A 20,037-nucleotide genomic window follows, 5' to 3' on the forward strand; every position below is an offset into this window, starting at 1 on the left:
ATTGTACTGTATTTGGAGGAGCTGTAATTATCTACTTCTATTCATTATGTATTAATACAACAAAAGTAAATATGTGTCCACATTATGTTTATTGTTATTGTTAAAACTGTTCCAGTTAATTGAATTTGACCCTTATGTGCAAGTGTTTCATGCCAAAGTATGTGTATCCTGTGCCTGTGCTTTCCAGGTCTTTCAACGATTTTGGCAATGGTGCTGGAGGAGGTCCAGTTATCGATAAGCCGGAACGTAAACGGAGCTGACCTGCTGTATAGCCTGCTCAATGCCCCCTGGCTACAGTCACTGCTGAAGGTAACTGAGAGATATCTCCACACAGACAGCAGGGTCCAGTGAACTGCCTGAACAACAAGAACCTTCTAACTTTAACCAGTATATTACATTCTCTGACATCTAAAAATCACGGCTTAGGATACCTTTCATCACAACTAATGACCTTGTTGTGTACTTTCCGAAGGAGCCTTGTGTTTTTCCTTCCAAATTCTCACGTGAAAATGTCAAATCCCCTGGTAAACCTGATTTGAAAGGTGAGCACGATAAGATTAGCATACAGGTCTAAAGACAAATCCAAGTCTTTAAATACCCCCTCCCACATTTGCATTGCATAGTGTTGTGAGAAATAACAACTTGAATATTGTCACAACTGAACATCAGCCTGATTATTGCCATATAAAATCTAAATGTATAATAACACAGATGGTTAGCCTTTTTGCCAGCAGTGAGCTACACAGCCTCAGTACATCTCTATGTTTCTCCAGGTATATGTGTGTCTGCAGCAGTACCTGGCAAGGAGCCCCACACCTTTCCTACCTTCTGCATCTACACTCTCACAAGAGGTACGATAGCGCAGGCTGTACCTGCTAAACATCTTTAGAATAACCCTGAAATGATAAGGCTAAAAAAAGGTTTTATTCCAATTTAGTGAATACTGTACAACTTAAAACAAATGGAATTACTGGGACTATCTGCACAGCCCTGATTTTGATTATAATGTTCTCTTTACTATCAACAATGTGGATTTCTGGTTGTAATCTTTTCCTTCACGCTCAGGTTGTCTCTGACCTCAGAACAGCCTCCCCCTCTCCTGAAGTGAAAGAACTCCACACACTGCTGAGAAACCCACACATGCAGGCAAGTGTCAAGTACTAGACAAGCCTTTCTTTTCCTCAATGTCTCCCTGAAGGTTCTAAAGACTTTACCAGTAGGAAACCTACCCTGCTATCTGTTGTATCCGGAGGTTCATTTATGCCAGATTGCACTGGATCCTAGATCTGGTACTTTTTTTGTAAGATCTGAACCTTTTTTTGTTGAAAAAAAAGTAACTATGTACAGAACATGTACAAAAAAAAACAAAAAAAAACACCTTTCCTGTCTCATGAATGAAATTACCAAAGTGTACTGTAACAACAAATTTTAGGATGCAACATCTAGGAGTAAGAAAGTGTGTTGTTTTTTTGCACTCCAAGCTGCGGAATGCTAAAAAAAACGCAATGGTTTTAACAACAGTCTCATTGTTCTTGTTCATCAGATTGTGGTTCCACCACTGCTATTGTTCAGACATGAAGATTATGTTTAAACATGGGTGGGCAAAGGTCGGCATGCAGCTACCAGCACCAACAATAAGACATGAATCCCACAAGCAGTTGAGAACCGGAAGCATATGCGCAAGCTACTGCAAGTCAAGGCCAGCACATTAGGCCTACAAACAAAAACACTATCCCGCTTCCTTATTATAAGATCTGGTACCTTTGTGTTAGCAGGTGAACCCCTGGTTGTATCTGTATCCCTATGCAGAATTACATTTTTCAAGTTGTTTTACAGTTCACTGACCTTTTGATATTAAGGTTACAATCATTCTGAGTGGTTCTTTGACGTATTGACACTACATTGTAGTGCATTGCAATAAGAAATGATTGCATGCCTCACAGTAATGGGTGCTTTTGCATCTGCACTCTCATCTTACATACATTATCACAAGCCCCTTGTCATTTGGCTTTGGATGGTTGTTTTCAACTCAGCAGTGTTTTCAGAATCAGTGTTTCAGTCCTGAAGGGAACCAAATGATAATGACAGGAAAGAAGGCATTGAAGGGCTGGAGAGAAATTCTCTCCCTACGTAAAATAACCTATGAAGTGTGCCGCTGAAAGAGACTACCTGAAAGTTAGCAAGGCATGCAAAATGAGAGGTTTCTCCAACCTAGTGGAGTACTAGATTTAACATGCCTCTCTCAAAACTACACACGTGAAATCTACAAGCTCTAACATTAGCTATAATCCTTTGACCCAATAGGCCATATTTTCAAAGCGTTTGCTCAGGTCTTATTTAATTCCTATTTTTTTTAAAGAGGTAAAACGTCTGTTCATTTTACAAAACCAAGAACTAAACAACTAAGTAATATAATCCAAGCCTCTCTTCCGCACTCTCAAGGTGTTTGTTTCTCATTTTGTAACATTTGCATGATTTTTTTCTCCTTTTAAAAATAAGAGTTAATTAAAGACTGGAGGTAACAATTTGAAAATATAGCCCATTATTTTTTAATGTAGGCTTTGCTTTCTGCTCATGATACGGTGGCCCAGAAGGACTATGAACCGATCCTGCCACCCCTGCCTGACAACCTACCAGATGAGGAGGAGGCAATGAGGATCGTGTGCCTGGTGAAGAACAAGCAGACGCTGGTAAGGATGAACACACCCTGCGTTCTCTTCACACCTTAAATGGCACTGGGGGTCTGAAGAGGATATTAAGACTCGCTCTGTGATACCTGTCAAGAGGATGTGTTCCAGAGGGTTTGTTCCACTCAGATCAGAAACTGTGCTAAAGAAGTTTCATCCCAAAGTTGTTTTTTAAAAAAAAAAGATTTGTCCTGTTACGTCCCATCAAAATATCCGGCTATAATTATTTGTGTTACATGTTTTGTTTTCTAATCCTTTTTTCATTGATATTGATAAAAAAAAACAATCACCTTAATCTTCCTATATATAACGAGCAAGAAACAACTTCTGTTCAGATAGGAGTAGTTGTTTCTGGCTAGGTTTCAAATTCTAATTGTGATTTCTAGGAAGTTTTTGTTCAATAATCCACAGTGCTTTGGTATCTCTATCTTTTTATACAGAGATACCAAAAGTACCTTCCCCCTTACCTGAATGGCGCCATTTCATTGACTAAGCTTTCTGCCTACAAGACCAGCCAATCACCACCAAACCCTCTATTGTACAGAGGATGGTACATTGAAAAGCTACTGCTCCCCTACAGGCAGCAGCCCTCAGTACACACCTCAGAATACCAGGAATACAATTTAGCCCAGATACCATCCCTCCTGAATCAGTTGAACAGTCCTCCACCAGGCTGAGAACGTGATCATCTTGTCAATTTACATACAACATTCATTTAAATATCACAAACCTAAGACTGGTAACATAAAATATAAAAAGGACTACCTATGAAACAGAACACCCTCAAACCTAGTATGTTTAGTTCTGTTTCATTCTTATTATAATTTTCAAGTTGATTGTGTAATTAATTCAAGTACCCCCAGTTTCATGTTTAACACATTCTAAATTCCTCTACATTATTCATTAAATAACGTGCAAACTTCAGTTTCACCGCACAAAGCAGAATAATTATACTCGCTTTAAAACATATCATTCATGCATCACTACAATTTCAAATCATTTTCTTTAACACAAGATCTTTATAGCTCATAATGTATAAGAGTTACATACAATATCCCTTTACTCAAGTAACTAGGTCCAGTAATATAATACTGAATGTGCTTCCTCGTTATCGACGACACATGGTCTGCAACCTGAATGAACAAACAAGCACCAGCTTTGTGCCCTCTACGTCCTCTCTCTCCTTTCTGGTTTGTTGGTTTTAAGAGAGCTGCAGGCGGAAATTGATTCAATCAATGCTTCTGATGCCATCTTACTACTGTTCGGAGGACAACTGTCAATCACTAAAAAAGTAGTATCATTGACACAAGGAGGGTGCAGGGGGAGGAGCACAAAACTAATTAAATAGTTACACACTTTTTATGCCGTGATCAAACAATAATTCAGTAGTGAATAAACAAAACCAACACTCACAGTAAATCAGAATAATCCAAGTGATACTAAATGACAAACTATATGACCTTGTGAACGAGCAAATAAAAATACATTAAAATAACACAGTGTTACACCTCCATATTCACACTCCACCCTACCAAACAATTCTTATTTCCTGGTTTCCGAGAGCTTGACGGAGTGTGAGTATGCATTATAGTATTACTGAAACTAGTATTGGATTGTTTTTATATAAAGTAGGTGATGCAAATCTTCCTGCCATCAGTGAGTAAAAGTTGTTTGCCTCATGGCTGTTGGGGGACCTGTTTTTGTCTCAACCCGGGTTTCCAATCGACAAAATTTCATAATTGGTGCCAATAGGCAACTGTGCAGGCAGCTTCTTTAAAAGGCTGAGGATTGGCTGGTATGAAGACTGAACAACACCTGCAACCCCCCCAAAGACAGTGGTCCCTTCAGGGCACGGCTAAGGGACATTGCAGACCTGCTCTGTGTGTGGATAAACAGAGGACTTCAGTTTAAAGAGCCACCAATCCAGGACCATTTAAATTAAATATTTTAATAAGTTCAGAGGCAGACGTGGGTTGGGCTTGGGGAAAACGTTAACGTAGTCTCTCCTACAAAGAAAAACTTCAAGGGAATTAAGAAGAGGTGGGACGACCTGAAGAGAAGAACTAAAGAGAAGCTGGCCCGGAAGCCATCAGGAAGGAGCAGCAAAGGGGCTGCGTTCCTCTCCGACCCGACCATGAGCTCCCAAAGAAAGACAGCCAGACTGAGGGAGAACGAAGTTAACCTGTCAGCCCCTTCTCTTCACACTTCTGTTGTGATTGGTAAGACTTGGACTTTCTAATGCCCAAAAAGAACATATAAAATTACATAAAGTGTGATTGTAGAAAAATTTGTTGACAGTAGTAAATTAAATTAATCATGCCTTATCATAACAGTACACTTTAAAATACTGGTCTGTGGCCAGCACAGTGGACAAGACCTCACGTGACGTCAAGCTGCTCGGAGAGAAGGTCATTGCTGCCACCGAGTTGATGTCAGAGACAATGCAAGAGAACACCCAGGCCTTGGACCTGTTGATGGATGTGTTGGAGAGGATGCAGGACCTCCTTTTGTCTCCGAAATCGCCTCAGTCTGCACTCTCCAACCTGTCTGCTAGGTCTTCTGCCACTGGTTTGTTCAGTGAATTCATGGAAGGGGTCTCGAGTCACCAGCCAGTGCCACTTCATTCCTCATGTGAGGTCCCGGTTGAGCAGTGCTGTTCGGCAGTGGCTAGGACCACTCCTCCCAATGGAACGCAGAGGAGGGCTGGCTTATCAGTCAAAAAAAAAGAAAATATAGGTTCTTGGCCGCTATTTTTTCTTCCACATGCAGACAGAATCATTGGCATTCTCTATTGAAACAGATGGGGGCATTGATCAAAGTGATGGGCAGTTTTTTTTTTTTTTTACTGTGCAGTGCTTCCTCATTTTTTCCCTGTTTTATCTTGAGGGCAGTAAATTAGCTAAGGGCCCTTATTCAGCACAGTACATATACAACGATACTTTCAACGTGGAAGCAATGTATCTATTGCCTTCATTTTTTCATTTTAAAATCTGGAATATTGTAAAAATCAGGAGTCTATTCAATCCTTGGTCCATCCCATAAAATCACAGTGAAATCTTTCCCTTGACAGTATGTGCATCCGAATAGCTAAAAACAAAATAAAGTAGTCTGGTCTCCTTCGTGATTTCTCAAATATGCAGAATCCCTCCTGAATCATTTATTGACAGTTTTTAAAAGGGTGTAATCTAGTAACATGTAAAGCATTAGAAAACAGTATTGACTGTTATAATACTACAGTTTAAAATGGAAAACATAAACATGCAAAAGTGTTGCCGGTGTACCTCCTGGTTTTTGTTTCAACTGTACCCTGAATTACTTAATTGGACCAATCAACTGCTTATTAGAAGTTTAATTGGTCAGTTGGAACAAACACCAGGAGGGACACCGTCCCTCAGGACTGGAATTGCCCACCCCTGGTATAGAGGCTAACGCTCTGTGGTGGTGACCTGAGAGCTACACATGGTGTGATCGGCTTTTGCATGTTTACTGTGCTTTATCTACCAGAGTCTTCTGATCTACGTTTACAGGCCTACTTCATAATAGTAGCTAAGAATGCACCACATACCTTTATATATATTAGTATTACACCACAAGAGGGCAACGTGGAGTTTCTAGCTTCTCTGTCCTCAAATGGTGAGCACCAGTTTGTATTCATCACCATAAATGCAGGTGTTTCCATTACACTGGCATATGTGACCACTAATATATATATATATATATATATATATATATATATATATATATATATATATATATATATATATATATATATATATATATAGGATGTCTTTCCCTGTGCACAAAGTTTAATAGTATCAGACAAGGAAGTCCTTCAGGTTTTAAAAAGATTATTAAATAATTAACTGGTTACATTTGTTCGTTTAACTAATTTAGGGGACCGGAATTACTGAGTAGTGCAATGGAGCAAAAAATTAGTTTTTCACAAGCATGATGTCATTATTGTACGTGAATCGAAGATATTTTAATTTATTTATGTACAAATACCAAAAGAAAAGGCCTTATCGTTTTTAAAAACCTTGAAAAAGTAATATTTAATTTTTTTTTTTATCGCAAACTCAATGTATTCTACTTTTTTTCCTTCCAAGAAGTCCTCAAACTTTGAGTTCATTAATGCGGTTTAGCAGCAACTGCACGGCAAAACTCCAAAGCCTTATGCAATGAAACAGGAGTGCACTATCAGAAACTATTCCTGGATATTGCAATATCAATACTACGAAAAAGCACTGCAGTACACCATTGCCAAAAAATGGTGCAGTACGCATATATCTTGGTAATATCTAAGTAAAGCATTTTTGGCTATTCTATGGAATATAGAATACTGTGGTATTGTTTGTCATACGGGGCTCATATAAATTGCAATCTTGTCGTGTCATTTGTGTCATATTCCAGCAACCACTCTGTGGACTGGTTGTTTATTGTCATACCTGTGCATGCTTGGCTATGAGGCTTCACTGAGTTGGGTTTGCAGTAACCTGCAATGTACTCATTGTTATCTTCTGAAGCACTATTTCAAAAACTCTTTAGAATCAAATGTAAATAAAATAACATCTGAAAGAATATTCATCACATCCCTAATAGGCATTCAAACGTTCTCCCTTTTTGCTACAGTGATCCCTGCATTGCAATGTCAGTCAAAGTATACTCTTTACCTGATCAAGCTGTGCAGAAAGTAAGGTACATGCTGTGGCATCTGTGCCTCAACATACATTTTATTTTTGCCAAGTTTTACGGCAGAGGAGGAGGGTTCAAAATACAAATCAGAATATCTATGTGTTCAACTATCCAGCACTACCTTTGTGCCTTTGCTGCTTTGGTACTATATATTTACATTGCAATATCTATGTGCAGTCCTCACTGAAAACTTTGTAAGGATTCCCCTTATGTTTAGTCTTTTTTAAGAATTTGATCTAAGATGGTTACATACCAGTAGTTAGGGTTCCTCACATCCTAGGGTGCACCTTTTCCTTTATCACCTGTACTTGGACCAGCCTAGGCTCTCAATTCCTGCGATATTGCAATTTGGCCAGATTCTGGTGTCCTTTTCAACAAGTTTACACTTGATGGCTGTCCACTTGTTTTTGTTTGGACATAGCGATGGCTAAGAATTCTGCCTCCATGTGGATGAGGATAAAAGACTTGGAGAACTGTGAGTAAAAGGTGAGTAGCTCAACATTATAACAGAGTGCCTGAAAGTCCCTCTGCTCACCTGAATCTATGGATGAATTATGTACCAGAAGAGTACTGGTCCTCCTCTGCTCTGTAAAAATGAAGGCTGGGATCACAGAAAGGTACTGCATTGAAAAAACTGGAGATTGAAGTGCCATTGTGAGCACCTGCTCTGAGGGGAGTTGAGGGAACAGTTCAGTCTCCTAGCCTATCCAGTTATTGGCCTAATTCTAATTCTTGACTGCCTGAAAGGGTGCTGAGAGCCAATTGTGTTAAATTGTGTGGTGGTTTTGTGATGTGGACAACGGCAGTATAATTTTGAAGGGATTGCTGCTTTGTAAGCCTCCATACTGTTTTCATGCATTTGGTTTTCAGCATAAGGACCAAAGTTGGGTTTAGGAGAAGCCCCAAAGCCAAATGAAAAGAAAGCTGTGCTATAAATAAAGTACACATACAAACATGGAAAAATACTGCAGCCTTGACAAATAACATTGATAAACTCTGTTGAATAGACACAGAACTCATCTTTACAGCAAGAAGCATACATTTTCATGTTTTGTTGTAGGGTGCTACAATAAAGAGGAATGAGGTAACTGGAGATATCGTGGTTGCCCGGGTGATGCATGGAGGCCTAGCGGATCACAGTGGTAAGTGCAAGCCTAACCCAAGCCACCCAACCATGTGGGAAGTGTTTCTATGCTTGTTTGTTTCAGAGGTTAAAAGTAATTTCTAGCATGTTTTTCCTCAGCTGAGTTGTCTCGCCCGTGTTTAACTTGTGATTGCAGGGCTGCTGTACGCCGGTGATAAGCTGGTGGAGGTGAATGGAGTTGCTGTGCACGGGCTGGACCCCGAACAAGTCATCCAGGTTCTGGTGAGTTTAACATATTTGTTAGCAGCTTAACTCTGTTTGCATTTCATATTATCAGTAACAGGCAATTATAACTGCATAGATGCTTTCTTACTTGGAAACTGGTAATTGACAACTTTCCCTAACATACCCTGTACTTTAGATTAGGGAAAACGTATCTTAATACTAGGAACGTTTATTGTCGGGATGTGGGGTCCAAGTAGGTAAATTGTGACCACGCAAAAAAAGGCTTTATAGAGCAGGAGTAAGTGATACATTTGTTTTATAATGCTTTATTAACACACTTTACATGACCCCAAATGCTGCACTGATTATAATACAGCGGTTAACATTTGGGGATATATATATATATATATATATATATATATATATATATATATATATATATATATATATATATATATATATATATATATATATTCCATTTCCATAAGGTCAGTTTAAAGCAATGCAGATTTTGGTAATCTACCCTCACTTTTGGATTATTGATTTTAGCAGCCCAAATGCTATTTAATGTTGTTCCCAAAACTTTGGTCAACAGGCATTGACAGGCGTACCAATGGTTATTGGAGGTTAAAGACAGTGGCCAGTGGAGTTAAAATGCTATTTCAATTATATTTTTCTGTGATATATTTTTGGTTTCTGTTAAGTTAAACCTCCTTTCTGTCATCCATTAAGGCCCGGTCTGCTGACAAGATTGTGTTCAAACTGGTTCCCATCTCTGACAGGCCAGTCAACAGCCAGACAACAGTAAGTTACATCAACAAATGAGAAAAGTAGACCTGATTGATCTTGTAAGCCTTGGCCTCAGTTAAACGCATTGCATTGGAAATCAAGATGTGCTCCATTGTATTGGAGCGATGTGCTGCTGATCCGTTAGTCGTCATTTTGGAAAATCTAAACTTGATTACATTGTTGTGGTTGTACCTCTGTCAAATAACAAAAGTACATTTACTGAAACATACTTGTTTGTGTCAATGTCAAATTAAAATGGTAGAAAATGATCATGTTTTTTCATTATTATTTTAAAATGAACGCAGCACTCTGTAACGCTTTATCTCCTCTGTTCTCTGCAGCTGTATGTACGAGCCATGACTAACTACTGCCCCCAGCAGGACCCTGCCATCCCCTGCGCCGACGCCGGCATGTCGTTCCAAAAGGGAGACATCCTGGAAATCGTGGACCAGACTGACGCCCTCTGGTGGCAGGCGAGGAAATTACCCAACACATCCACGTGTGCAGGCCTGATCCCCTCTAGCAATCTCCTCAAGAGGTATCTCTAAGGCTGGACCCAGCCAGCAAGCATTCCCTGATAATTCATAAAAGCCGCATAGGAAAGGCTATTCTTCACTAATTAAAAAGGTAGTAGGCAAGTGTTCGAAAGGGTTGACCTTTATCCTTTCGTCAAAACAGAAGCACTGTAGTCAGGTGCAGTTCTTAAACAGTTTGTATGGAATTTAAATCCGTTACAGAAATATCTTTAAACATTGATGGTATCATCCCAATCCTATTTGCGCTGTTGTAGTGTGGTTAGTACTGTGTTATACAAAAAGTATTTTACTTTTTCTTCACCCTCAGAAAACAGATAGAAATCTGGTGGTCACAGCCCTTACAGTCCCATGACTGCATCAAAAGTACAATATGTAAGTGCTTGCCAAATGACCTGTCTACTTTTAAAACCTTCCTGAGGTATAGTAATTTCTATTATTCCAGCAAACCTAATCCATTTTGTACAGTTTCAGAAACTGCAATTGATGAAGGTCCCTCAGACTTAGAGGTGGTATGCACATGCATGTGTTTTATTCTGAGGCAAATGCACAACATACTGTGCTGTCGATTTCAAATACTCTGCGGTCATGTTTTACAGAAGTAGTACATAACTGCTCTAGAGACTGGATAAGGTGCCAACCGATTTGATGAGTTTTAGTCTCTGTTTATCTGGTGCTATGCCATTTGAGTTTGTTAGGTTTGCTTTAAATCCCATCTCTCCCACCTCCAGAGAGAGAGAAAGAGCAATGTTAGTCCTATGGGTACTGTATCACTCTTTACAAAACTTCACACGTGCTTTAAAACACAAGACAGTATTTGGCGAATGGAAGATGAATCTCGTTTCAATATTTATAAGTGCTTTTCATTTTAACACATTGAAAATCCTTCCTTTCTTTGTCTCCTGCTTTCCCCAGTGAGTACTGTGGAAGAAGGTAGGTCTTTATATATGTATTATAGTGTAATATAAAGTACTTTTGTAAAATTCAATAAATGTTTTATTTTTTTCCTACAAAAAATAAATAAATACAACCATTTACCTATTCCAAAATGAAACATACATAATAAAACACTGACAGAACAGTTTGGTTCATTTTGAGAAGCTACTCAGTCGCAAGCAGGGTTTCCACCCGTTGCTAGGAGAGGAGAAGTAAGAGGATGAGTTTCTGTGTGATGAGAGGTGAGGTACAGCAAAACAGGCCACAAACATTTGATAATAATTTACATCTTAAAATCTGATGTACAGTAAACTGGGGTTCTTTGTAAAGTTATTTTTTTGTCGCTGTTTGACAAAACAGCCTTAGAAATATTGCCTAAGAGCTGTACTGCTCAGACAATGAAAAAAAAAAAAATATTTTTAATGATTAATGTTTTTTTTTTTTCTTTCAGAGGAGGACATGATAACAATTGATGAGAGATGTGTTGAAACAGGTAATAAAATTGGTCCGATTCTGTTTGCCAGACTTTCTCACAGTTGCAGCATAGCAACCTGCAATAGCACATGATCTGGATTACATGTACGTTCTTTATAATTGAGCAGGGTGAGAGTGGAGTGGCTCCTAGCTGCACCTGGAATTGCTTTAACTGGATACATTCTCCTGGAACCTCAATCATAAGAACATCCCTCCTCTTTAAGATGGAGGTTCTCATGGCACATTAAGCAAGAACTATGAAAATACAGCACAGGCATTTTTTACACATGGCTGAGAAACAGGTTAGGTAAAATAACTGCCAGTAATCCTGTCACTCTTGATTTTCTATTGATGTGCCTGTGTCACTCCCGGCTCATAAAAACCCCAGTTCAAGGCCAAGCAATAGGTGTGTAGTATATTTTGAGGAATAGTTTGGGGGAGACATAAATTATAGTTAGTCATGTTAGCAGTACAGGTGGGCCTAATCTATTCTTTACATTACACTTCCATTTAAACTGTCAGATTTTTCAAATAGAAAAACTGAACAGTTTTATTTGATGTTCATGGGAAAAAAAAAAATATTGTTAAAGGCTTTATATCAAATGGCAGGGAAGTAGATGTGCTCACATTCCTGGTTTTACCATAAGTTTAATAGTTAAGCCCACTTGAGTTAAATTAGAAAAACTAAGGTGGGACTAATTTTGGAACACAGTAAAACCTGGAACGACTTAAACTGCTATGCAATGGAAGCCTTACTGTATTTACATTATTGTGTTGTCATTGCAACTTATTAATTACACTAAGGTATATAGCTACCATGATTTTGAAATCCTTTAGTTAGGAATGCAGTTATTTTTTAATATTGCGTTATCATTTGTTGCTGGCTACAACATTGGTGGCAGCATTTTAGATTAGAACTCAAACTTTACATAACCATGTAATAACATGGTAATAACTGTAACTTCCACATGTCTGCTCTTACAGTATGTGATAACTTTTGTGTGTAAGTACATGGAAATGTCATTTTCCTTAGTACAACAATGTAATTCCATCAGATAACAAATATGTTTAAAAATGACAGAGTACTTATTGTTTAAAAGCAAAAACCATTGTTATAGACCCAGTTATTATAATGTAATTACATGGCTGTTCTTGTCTAAAGTACCACCAAATGATCTTTGCTGTTGTAAGTCTTATAGTTTTTCAGATCTTGTGCAAAGGTTATAGAATAAGTCCCTCAGTGTGACTAATCCATACTGTATTTTGTTTTGGCAGATGAAGAAGATTTTGAATCTGGTAGGTAAGTCTTTAGTTGAACTGTTAAATCACACAATAGATTATATCCGCTCATTATTGTATTTAAAGTGCTTAAATAGATGTCATTTAGAAGTTTTAAACAGAGCAGGTTAACAGCACGATTTAGTCATTCAGTGCAGATGGAGCATGTTCTGTTTAGCTGGGAAGTTAATATCATAAGCCTTTGTAAAAAGCAAACTGTAAAAATAGTCAAATATCATCTGTAGAGGAAGCCCACTGTACAGTATACCAGAGTTGTGACTTGACTCGACTCGGAATTGAATTTTTCATGACTCTACTCGAGTTATTACCATCAAATGAATTGACTTGACTCGAGTCCCTGCTCAAAAGGTTTTGTTAGCACACAAATAATAGGTATTTAATGTATGGACAACGTTTCTAATAAGTAAAATGTTGCCTAGTGAAAGCTTGAAAAGTAAATAATTTGGGAAGTATTTGGGCTCAGTATTCTCTTTTGATTTAATGTATGTATGGTTGTATGTATTTTATATATTTAGCTTTGTAGCTATTTTTAAATTTCCCTTTAAATTTCTGAATAAAACATTGTTTACAGTACACATTTGTTAAGATAATGCAAACTAATAAAAACTACAAACATTTGGAAGCTTACCTAAACTAATATTGGGCAGTCCAAGGTCAATGCTGATCAGGGTCTACAGGTTTATGTTTAAAGTCTCAGTTAAAGACTTTAAGGCTTAAAACGTTTTTTTTTTTTTTTCTTTTCCGGTCACATCTTATACTTGAAACAAGTATACTTTTATACTAAAACTTAAAGCTTTGTTTTATGTGATTAATTTGTTTCTTTACTTTTTTCAGTACAGTATTATGTTTTGCTATGCCATTAGGACTCCAACAGACACCTTTTTATTATGTTTTATGCTTTTGTGAAACAGTATCTGTTACAAAAATGTCTAGTTGACATTTAATAGAAAAAGACACTCCATAGCTCAGCTTACACTAAGAGAAGAGATATGTAGTACATGTTGTATATTGCCTGTGAATTGTGTAAAACTATTATATAAAATGTTGCCTCAGTTTCTTTATTTTTCTATTTGTCTCCTGTGTGTAAAGACCTTGAAGTAATATCTCAACATGAAATTAAATGCCACCACATTTCCTTTCATTTGGTTAATGCATCTGAAACAAAACAGTAAGGAAGTGTCAGTGTTGAAGAGAGAAAATATTTAGATGTGTTCTTTGTTTTGTGGTATTATTCATTACTAAACACCCAACCAAACTGAGCACAGACAAAGTGGTCTTTATATAGTGGCAAAATGTGCTTATAAATAGATCAATGAATCAAATTCATTAAAATGGAAAGACGAAAACAAAACAGAAACCGTGCACTTTTAATGGTGAACAAAAGTGGGGCAAGTTTGACCACATTATTGTGCATCCTAATTGTATATTTAACATTTTTATATGTATAGATTGCTAATCTTCTGTAAAACTAATCCTGTTTAAATCAAGATATCTTGAACTGTCAGAACTAATGACGCAAAGTGACTCGAACCAGATTAAAGTGACTCGAGCCAGATTCGTGACTCGACTCGAGCAGTTTAGTGACTCAGCTCGTCTCGAGCTTGGCAATTTTGATGAATCGTTACAACTCTTCTGTATACTTAACTTTAAAAAAAAAAAAAAAAAAAGCATATCTTTTCTTTAGTATGTATTACACTGATGAAGGCATTAACTGAAACATGTGTTTACTTTATTGATTTAGTGATACAAGTTATGGATAAATTATACCACAATTAAACATTTGTGTTCAATGTTACATTCATTTTCTATTATTATTATCTTTCTATTTCTTGTTTGCTTTTAAGATGAGCTGAGAGCAGGTACTGTATATTGTATTGTGTATTTATATGTCAATCTATTGATTTATGTCTGTCTCTCTGTCAATTTATTTATCAAATCAAATGATGTTAATGCTTGTCCAGACAGTGTTAGTTATGGTGCATCACAATAAAAGTATAGAATAAGGTAGATAAACTATATAAAACAAAGACATGCAGGTTTTACATTGGCTTGCCTAAAGTCGATTTAAAGGTCACACAACAATACAATGGATGGAACATGCATGTGGCTTAGCTGAAGAACATCTGAGGATAATAATACTTTTAGAGGTATAGTGGCCCATACAATACTGAATTATTACCAGCATAACAATTAATACATTGGGAATTCACAGGAAGGTATTACTGACATAAAGTTGAACAGGATAGTGGTGGAATGCAGATTTAAAAGTGTAACAGTCAAAGCTTTGATACACATGTTCTTATCGTTCATTAGAGCCATATCTCCTTCTCAAATTAGTATTTTTACCAGATTTGATTTGAAGTTTGACCACATTATAATTTCACCACCTGTTTAGTATAGAACGAGAAACCTCTGTGAAGGCCAGGTGGGGTCCTGCTACCTGCTATGCAGGGAGTGAATTTATAGTGGTATTGATTAAGATCAGAACATTACCAAGACCCCTTAACAAGCTTGAGTGTATCTCATAATAAACTGTGCTTATTTAGCAGGGCAAGCAGTAAGACAGTTGCAGTACTGCAGTTGCTGAGTTCAATCAATAAAACATACGGCTCAGTTTTATCTTAAAAGCTTAATAAGACGCTGTAAATAAGACATTGAGTTCTGAGCAAAAGACTTCTGAAGCAAACCGGTCATTTGAGCAGAAAATAATCTTTACGTATACTTTTACATGTCTTTTACGTTGTGTGTTTTTTTTCCCTTACTTTTCTGATCTATGTTTTTTTCCCAAATGCAGAAGAGGTTGAATTTAATGGATACAATCGAGGCTTTTATGTAGGTATGTTAAACTTTTTCTAAAATAAAAATGGAGACGTTATAGTGTTTTTTTTTTTTGTTTGTTTTTTTGTTTTGGGACAAATTTGTGGCACACTACCATAAAATAATGCTGCAAAAAAGTTTAGCACATTGCTGGAACACAGGGTATTTTTTTTTTATATTCCAAGATATGTGGCATGTGCATCCCTTCAGCACTGTCCCAATAGTATGAAATAGTATGAAAGAATAAAATCTGGTCAGTGATAACATTGTCCAGGCAAAATATAATCTATTAAATCTTTCCGACATTGCCCAAGCAATGTCATTATTAACCTGACCCATTACAATAATTGAATACAGCAGTTTTCAAACATTTTACTCTGTTGAATTTACTTGTACCACTAACTAGAGGAGCATCAGGCTATCACATGCTCAAGTCACTGTATACATTATAAATTACATTTGTTACCAGAGATCCAATCAACAGGAAGTATTCCAATAATAAAAATACCAAATATATCGCATGCCACTTTACAAAGATTACTTTGCTCTGTTCTAGGGGTAACAAGAGGAGTTAATGCAGAACCTGAATGATTAGTGTAGTTATAGGTTCAGTCTGCTTGATACCTAGTGTAGCTGTCTGTTGTACCAAACACCCTAATATTAGTATTCCAGCCATCATGAATTGGAGCCTTTCAACTGTAAGCGCAATAATTGTGTTCCAGCTGGTTTCCGCAGAAGCATGCGTCTGTGCCGCAGGAAGTCCCAGGGCTCCCAGCAGTCCTGCTCCAGCTCTGTAGCCTCCCCCTACGAGGAAGTGGTGAGATACCAGCGCCACCCAGAGGACGGACACCACCTCATTGTGCTTGTTGGTAAGTAATGGTTGCCGTTCAAAACCATTACTTCGAGACTGCTTTCGTTTATGGATTCGAACTGGATTCAAAGTGAATGTGTATGATACTTTTGATATTCAAAATGCATCCAGGAGAGAAAACTGCAAATTAGGTTTAATGTGGATAAAAAAAATATATATAATATATATATATATTATATATAGTATAATTATATATATATATAAATATGTATGTGTAAAGAGTGCTTCTTGTGCCTGTTGTAAGTCCTGCTCTGTGATTGCAGGACTGTGATTTTGATTTTGCTATATCTCGTAGGTTCTTCTGGAGTTGGGGTGAATGAGTTGCGGAAAAGACTTATTGAAATCAACCCCAAAATTGTCCAAGGCCCAGTCCCACGTATGTAGAGATTCTTTTTTAACCCTAAATGTAAGTGCTAGGAAAAGCAGTACATTACTGAACTTTTTTGTCTGGATTAGTAAAAGCTGTTTCTTTCTGCAGATAACTTGTTTCTTGCTAGTTTTATACAGTTATACTAGTTATTTTATTCCTCTCAGAATAGGGCTCTAAGATAATATTTCTAGTCAGCAGAAAGTTTTCTTCCACAGATACTACTCGTCCTTCTAAGAGCTATGAAGAGGCTGGGAGAGAGTATCACTTCGTATCCAAGGAAACATTTGAACAGATGGTTTACAATCACAGGTACCTTTGTACATTTCATTAGACTATAGAGCCCCATAAAGCCCACGTTCTACCACAAAACATATATGATGCTATTTAAGTAATGTAGTTTTAAATAAATAATACTGTTTGGTTGATATCTGTAATCTTCTCTACAGCCAACACAGAGGATTTCTCATGGTTGTTTAGGACTGCCCATCATAACTTTTGTTGACGTCAATCTGTTCACTTTTCTAGCATATTATGTGAAGGTATGCACCAGACTACCCCAAACAGCCTGAAGAACTGCAGCAAAATCAACAACAAATGTTATTATTGGTTTGGTGTTTATTAATCAAATGTACCTACCAAAACTGTGCTGGGTTACAACAGCTTCATGAATATAAAACAACATTTCTGCAAACAATCTTTGAGGTAAAGCTTGGTGAATAAGGCCCAATGTTTTATATTTGGCGTACCTAATAGCATTTCTCTTCTTCATAGGTTCCTAGAATATGGAGAATATAAGAAACATTTGTATGGTACCAGCATTGAATCGGTAAATGCTGTTCTACAGAGTGGGAAAATCTGTATCGTTGACATGGAACCACAAGTAAGATTTCGTGGCACATTTACATGCATTTGCTTATGTGTGCTGATACCTCAAAGATAAAAGAAATATACAAAGCTGTCTAGATATTTGGCTGGGGGAGTTACCACATGAGGAATGAGGAATCATTATATTTAACAGGTTAGTCATGTTCAGCACAGACAGTATGCTGACCTTTGAACAGAAAATAAACCTCAGACACACGTATTATGCCAACAAGATCAATGATATTGCAGCTTTAAGAGCTCATGACCATGAATCAGGCATTACACAAGTCTATGGCAGTGATGATGCACTAATCAGCTGTTTACAGTATCCTGCCAAGAACTGAAGTGACTAGAAAACACATTGAACCAAGTTATGTCTGCGTTCCTCCAGTGTACATGGATTTATTTGTGTTAATTTTAGCAGATGGGAGCATTCTTATCTTAACATGACTTTTTTCACAGCACTCTCATTTGTAATAAAGTTGCCTACTTTTACAGGGAATCCAAGGTGTGAGAACACATGAGCTCAAGCCATTTATTATATTCATCAAACCACCCAGCAACAATCGAATGAGAGAGACTAGAAAGAATGCACAAATCATCACAGAATATTACATCAACCGACCTTTTAAAGTTAGTTTTTTTTTTGTGTTGTTTTTTTTATCATTTAAATCACAATAATACATAAAGATTTTGTCTCTAAAGAATTGACATTGTTTCAGCATTAAAAAAAAAAAAAAAAAAGCATTTGCTTTTGCCCCAGTACATCATTAGCCAAACAGACAACTTTCCCATAAAATTTCTCTTTAAGTTTTTGAATTAAGGCCCATTTGTACCCCATATAAAAGTTTACCTTGGTATTTTTGCACAGTATTTTTGCAGTTTTACCATTTTTTAAACCATGGTTATACTATGCATAGTTACTCTGGTTTGCTATGTTTATTAATATGCTTTACCATACCTTGTTATTCTTCACAATGCTTACCTATGCTTTACCATGCTTTCACTAGGCTTTATTACACTTGGCTATGCTTTTACTGTGGTATTATAAGGTACACTGTTGTCAGAACAACTCCTAATGATCAATACCATGTGTTGGACCCCCCTCATCCCTACTAGGATGAAGACTTCCAGGAGATTGAGGAGAACACAAAGAAGATGGAAGCCCAATACAGACAGTTTTTTGACCATGTGATAGTGAACGAGAATCTCCAGGACTCATGTGTGCAGCTGCTCAGCACAGTGAGGAGAGCTCAGGATGAGCCCCAGTGGGTTCCAACTACCTGGCTAAGGCCAGCCACCCAGTCCTAGAAGCACCGGAGCTCCACAACAGAGCCAGGAGACAGCAGGCAACCACGCTCTGCACAACAGCTTGAAGAGAACTGTCTCAAGCTGGGAGATGTATAAATGTTCAGGGCTGTGCAAGCAAAGTGTGTGCTCATATAATCTGGCAAGACAACACAGTATATCTTTTGATTTATTTTTGAGCAACACCAGATCATTAATGGGATATTACTTTTTCTGTGGTCTGAGTCCCTAAATTGAAATTAACCTTATGACATGTGTTTGTTACTAGTTTTGTAACATTGGGGTTTGTTTTAGTATATAAAGGTGGTGTATTGTAGACAGGTGCAAGGGTGATTCAGTGTGTGAATAAAGCAGACAGAGATAATTGTAATCTACTTTTAGAAATGTTTTTATTGTATTTCCAGGTCTGGTGACCAAACAATAGGTCCCCGGCAGTACACACCAATGTGTAGAGAACAGGGTATATAATAAGAACAAACAGTCCCCAATAATGAACAAATATTCGTACCACAATAATACAAACACAGTCACCAGTCCTGGGTGCGTGCAGTAGAACTCGTAGTGGGTGACACAGTTTTATGTTTGTGACAAAGGTGCAGTGCTGTCTGGTTTAGTGCTTGCCCTTGGCAACAGCTCCGGAACTGTGTTAACTGTCTGGTAACATATAAGACGAGACAATTACAAACAAACAAAAAGACAACACTCACAATTTCAATTCTCAATACACTGTTACTGTCCTTCTGGTTCTTACTCACTACAAACCAATGCGAAGGAACAGATTACGATACTCTGTCCCCTTTATATGCTGTCACGCATGACGTCTTGGTAAATGAGTGTAGCTGCCTTTACAATCTGCGGCTGCTAAATCGTTTCCCTTCCGGGTCAATACATTCTTGCAACGGAGTCTCGTCTTCTTCCAGAATGACCGACTTCCCGACCCAGGGAAAGAACTGTCAGGCCAGCCCATCCAAAGAACTCTGTCCTTGCTGCTTAGCGCCCTCACAGATTAGGAGGGAGATTTACAACTAAGATTCATTGTATTTCTGTCACACCCACCTATTAACATTACTACACACAATAAAAAAAAA

The 20,037-nt window shown here is 37.5% G+C and overlaps 1 protein-coding gene across 1 annotated transcript; it reads left to right on the forward strand.

The window, feature by feature from the left end:
• Nucleotides 1-202: 202 nt before the first annotated feature.
• On the forward strand, nucleotides 203-19,342 carry LOC121322119 (MAGUK p55 subfamily member 4-like). The gene is made up of 18 exons (XM_041261657.1): nucleotides 203-309; nucleotides 774-851; nucleotides 1,066-1,146; nucleotides 2,559-2,690; nucleotides 8,440-8,521; nucleotides 8,660-8,745; nucleotides 9,421-9,492; nucleotides 9,819-10,015; nucleotides 10,321-10,385; nucleotides 10,926-10,943; nucleotides 11,398-11,439; nucleotides 15,514-15,555; nucleotides 16,259-16,405; nucleotides 16,703-16,783; nucleotides 16,993-17,086; nucleotides 17,549-17,657; nucleotides 18,140-18,274; nucleotides 18,761-19,342. The coding sequence occupies exons 1-18, from the start codon at nucleotides 208-210 to the stop codon at nucleotides 18,950-18,952; spliced, it is 1,755 nt and encodes a 584-aa protein (XP_041117591.1). The 5' UTR covers nucleotides 203-207; the 3' UTR covers nucleotides 18,953-19,342.
• Nucleotides 19,343-20,037: the final 695 nt, after the last annotated feature.

The sequence above is a fragment of the Polyodon spathula genome, chromosome 10 (assembly GCF_017654505.1).
Source record: "Polyodon spathula isolate WHYD16114869_AA chromosome 10, ASM1765450v1, whole genome shotgun sequence".
Classification (NCBI taxonomy): Eukaryota; Metazoa; Chordata; class Actinopteri; order Acipenseriformes; family Polyodontidae; genus Polyodon; species Polyodon spathula.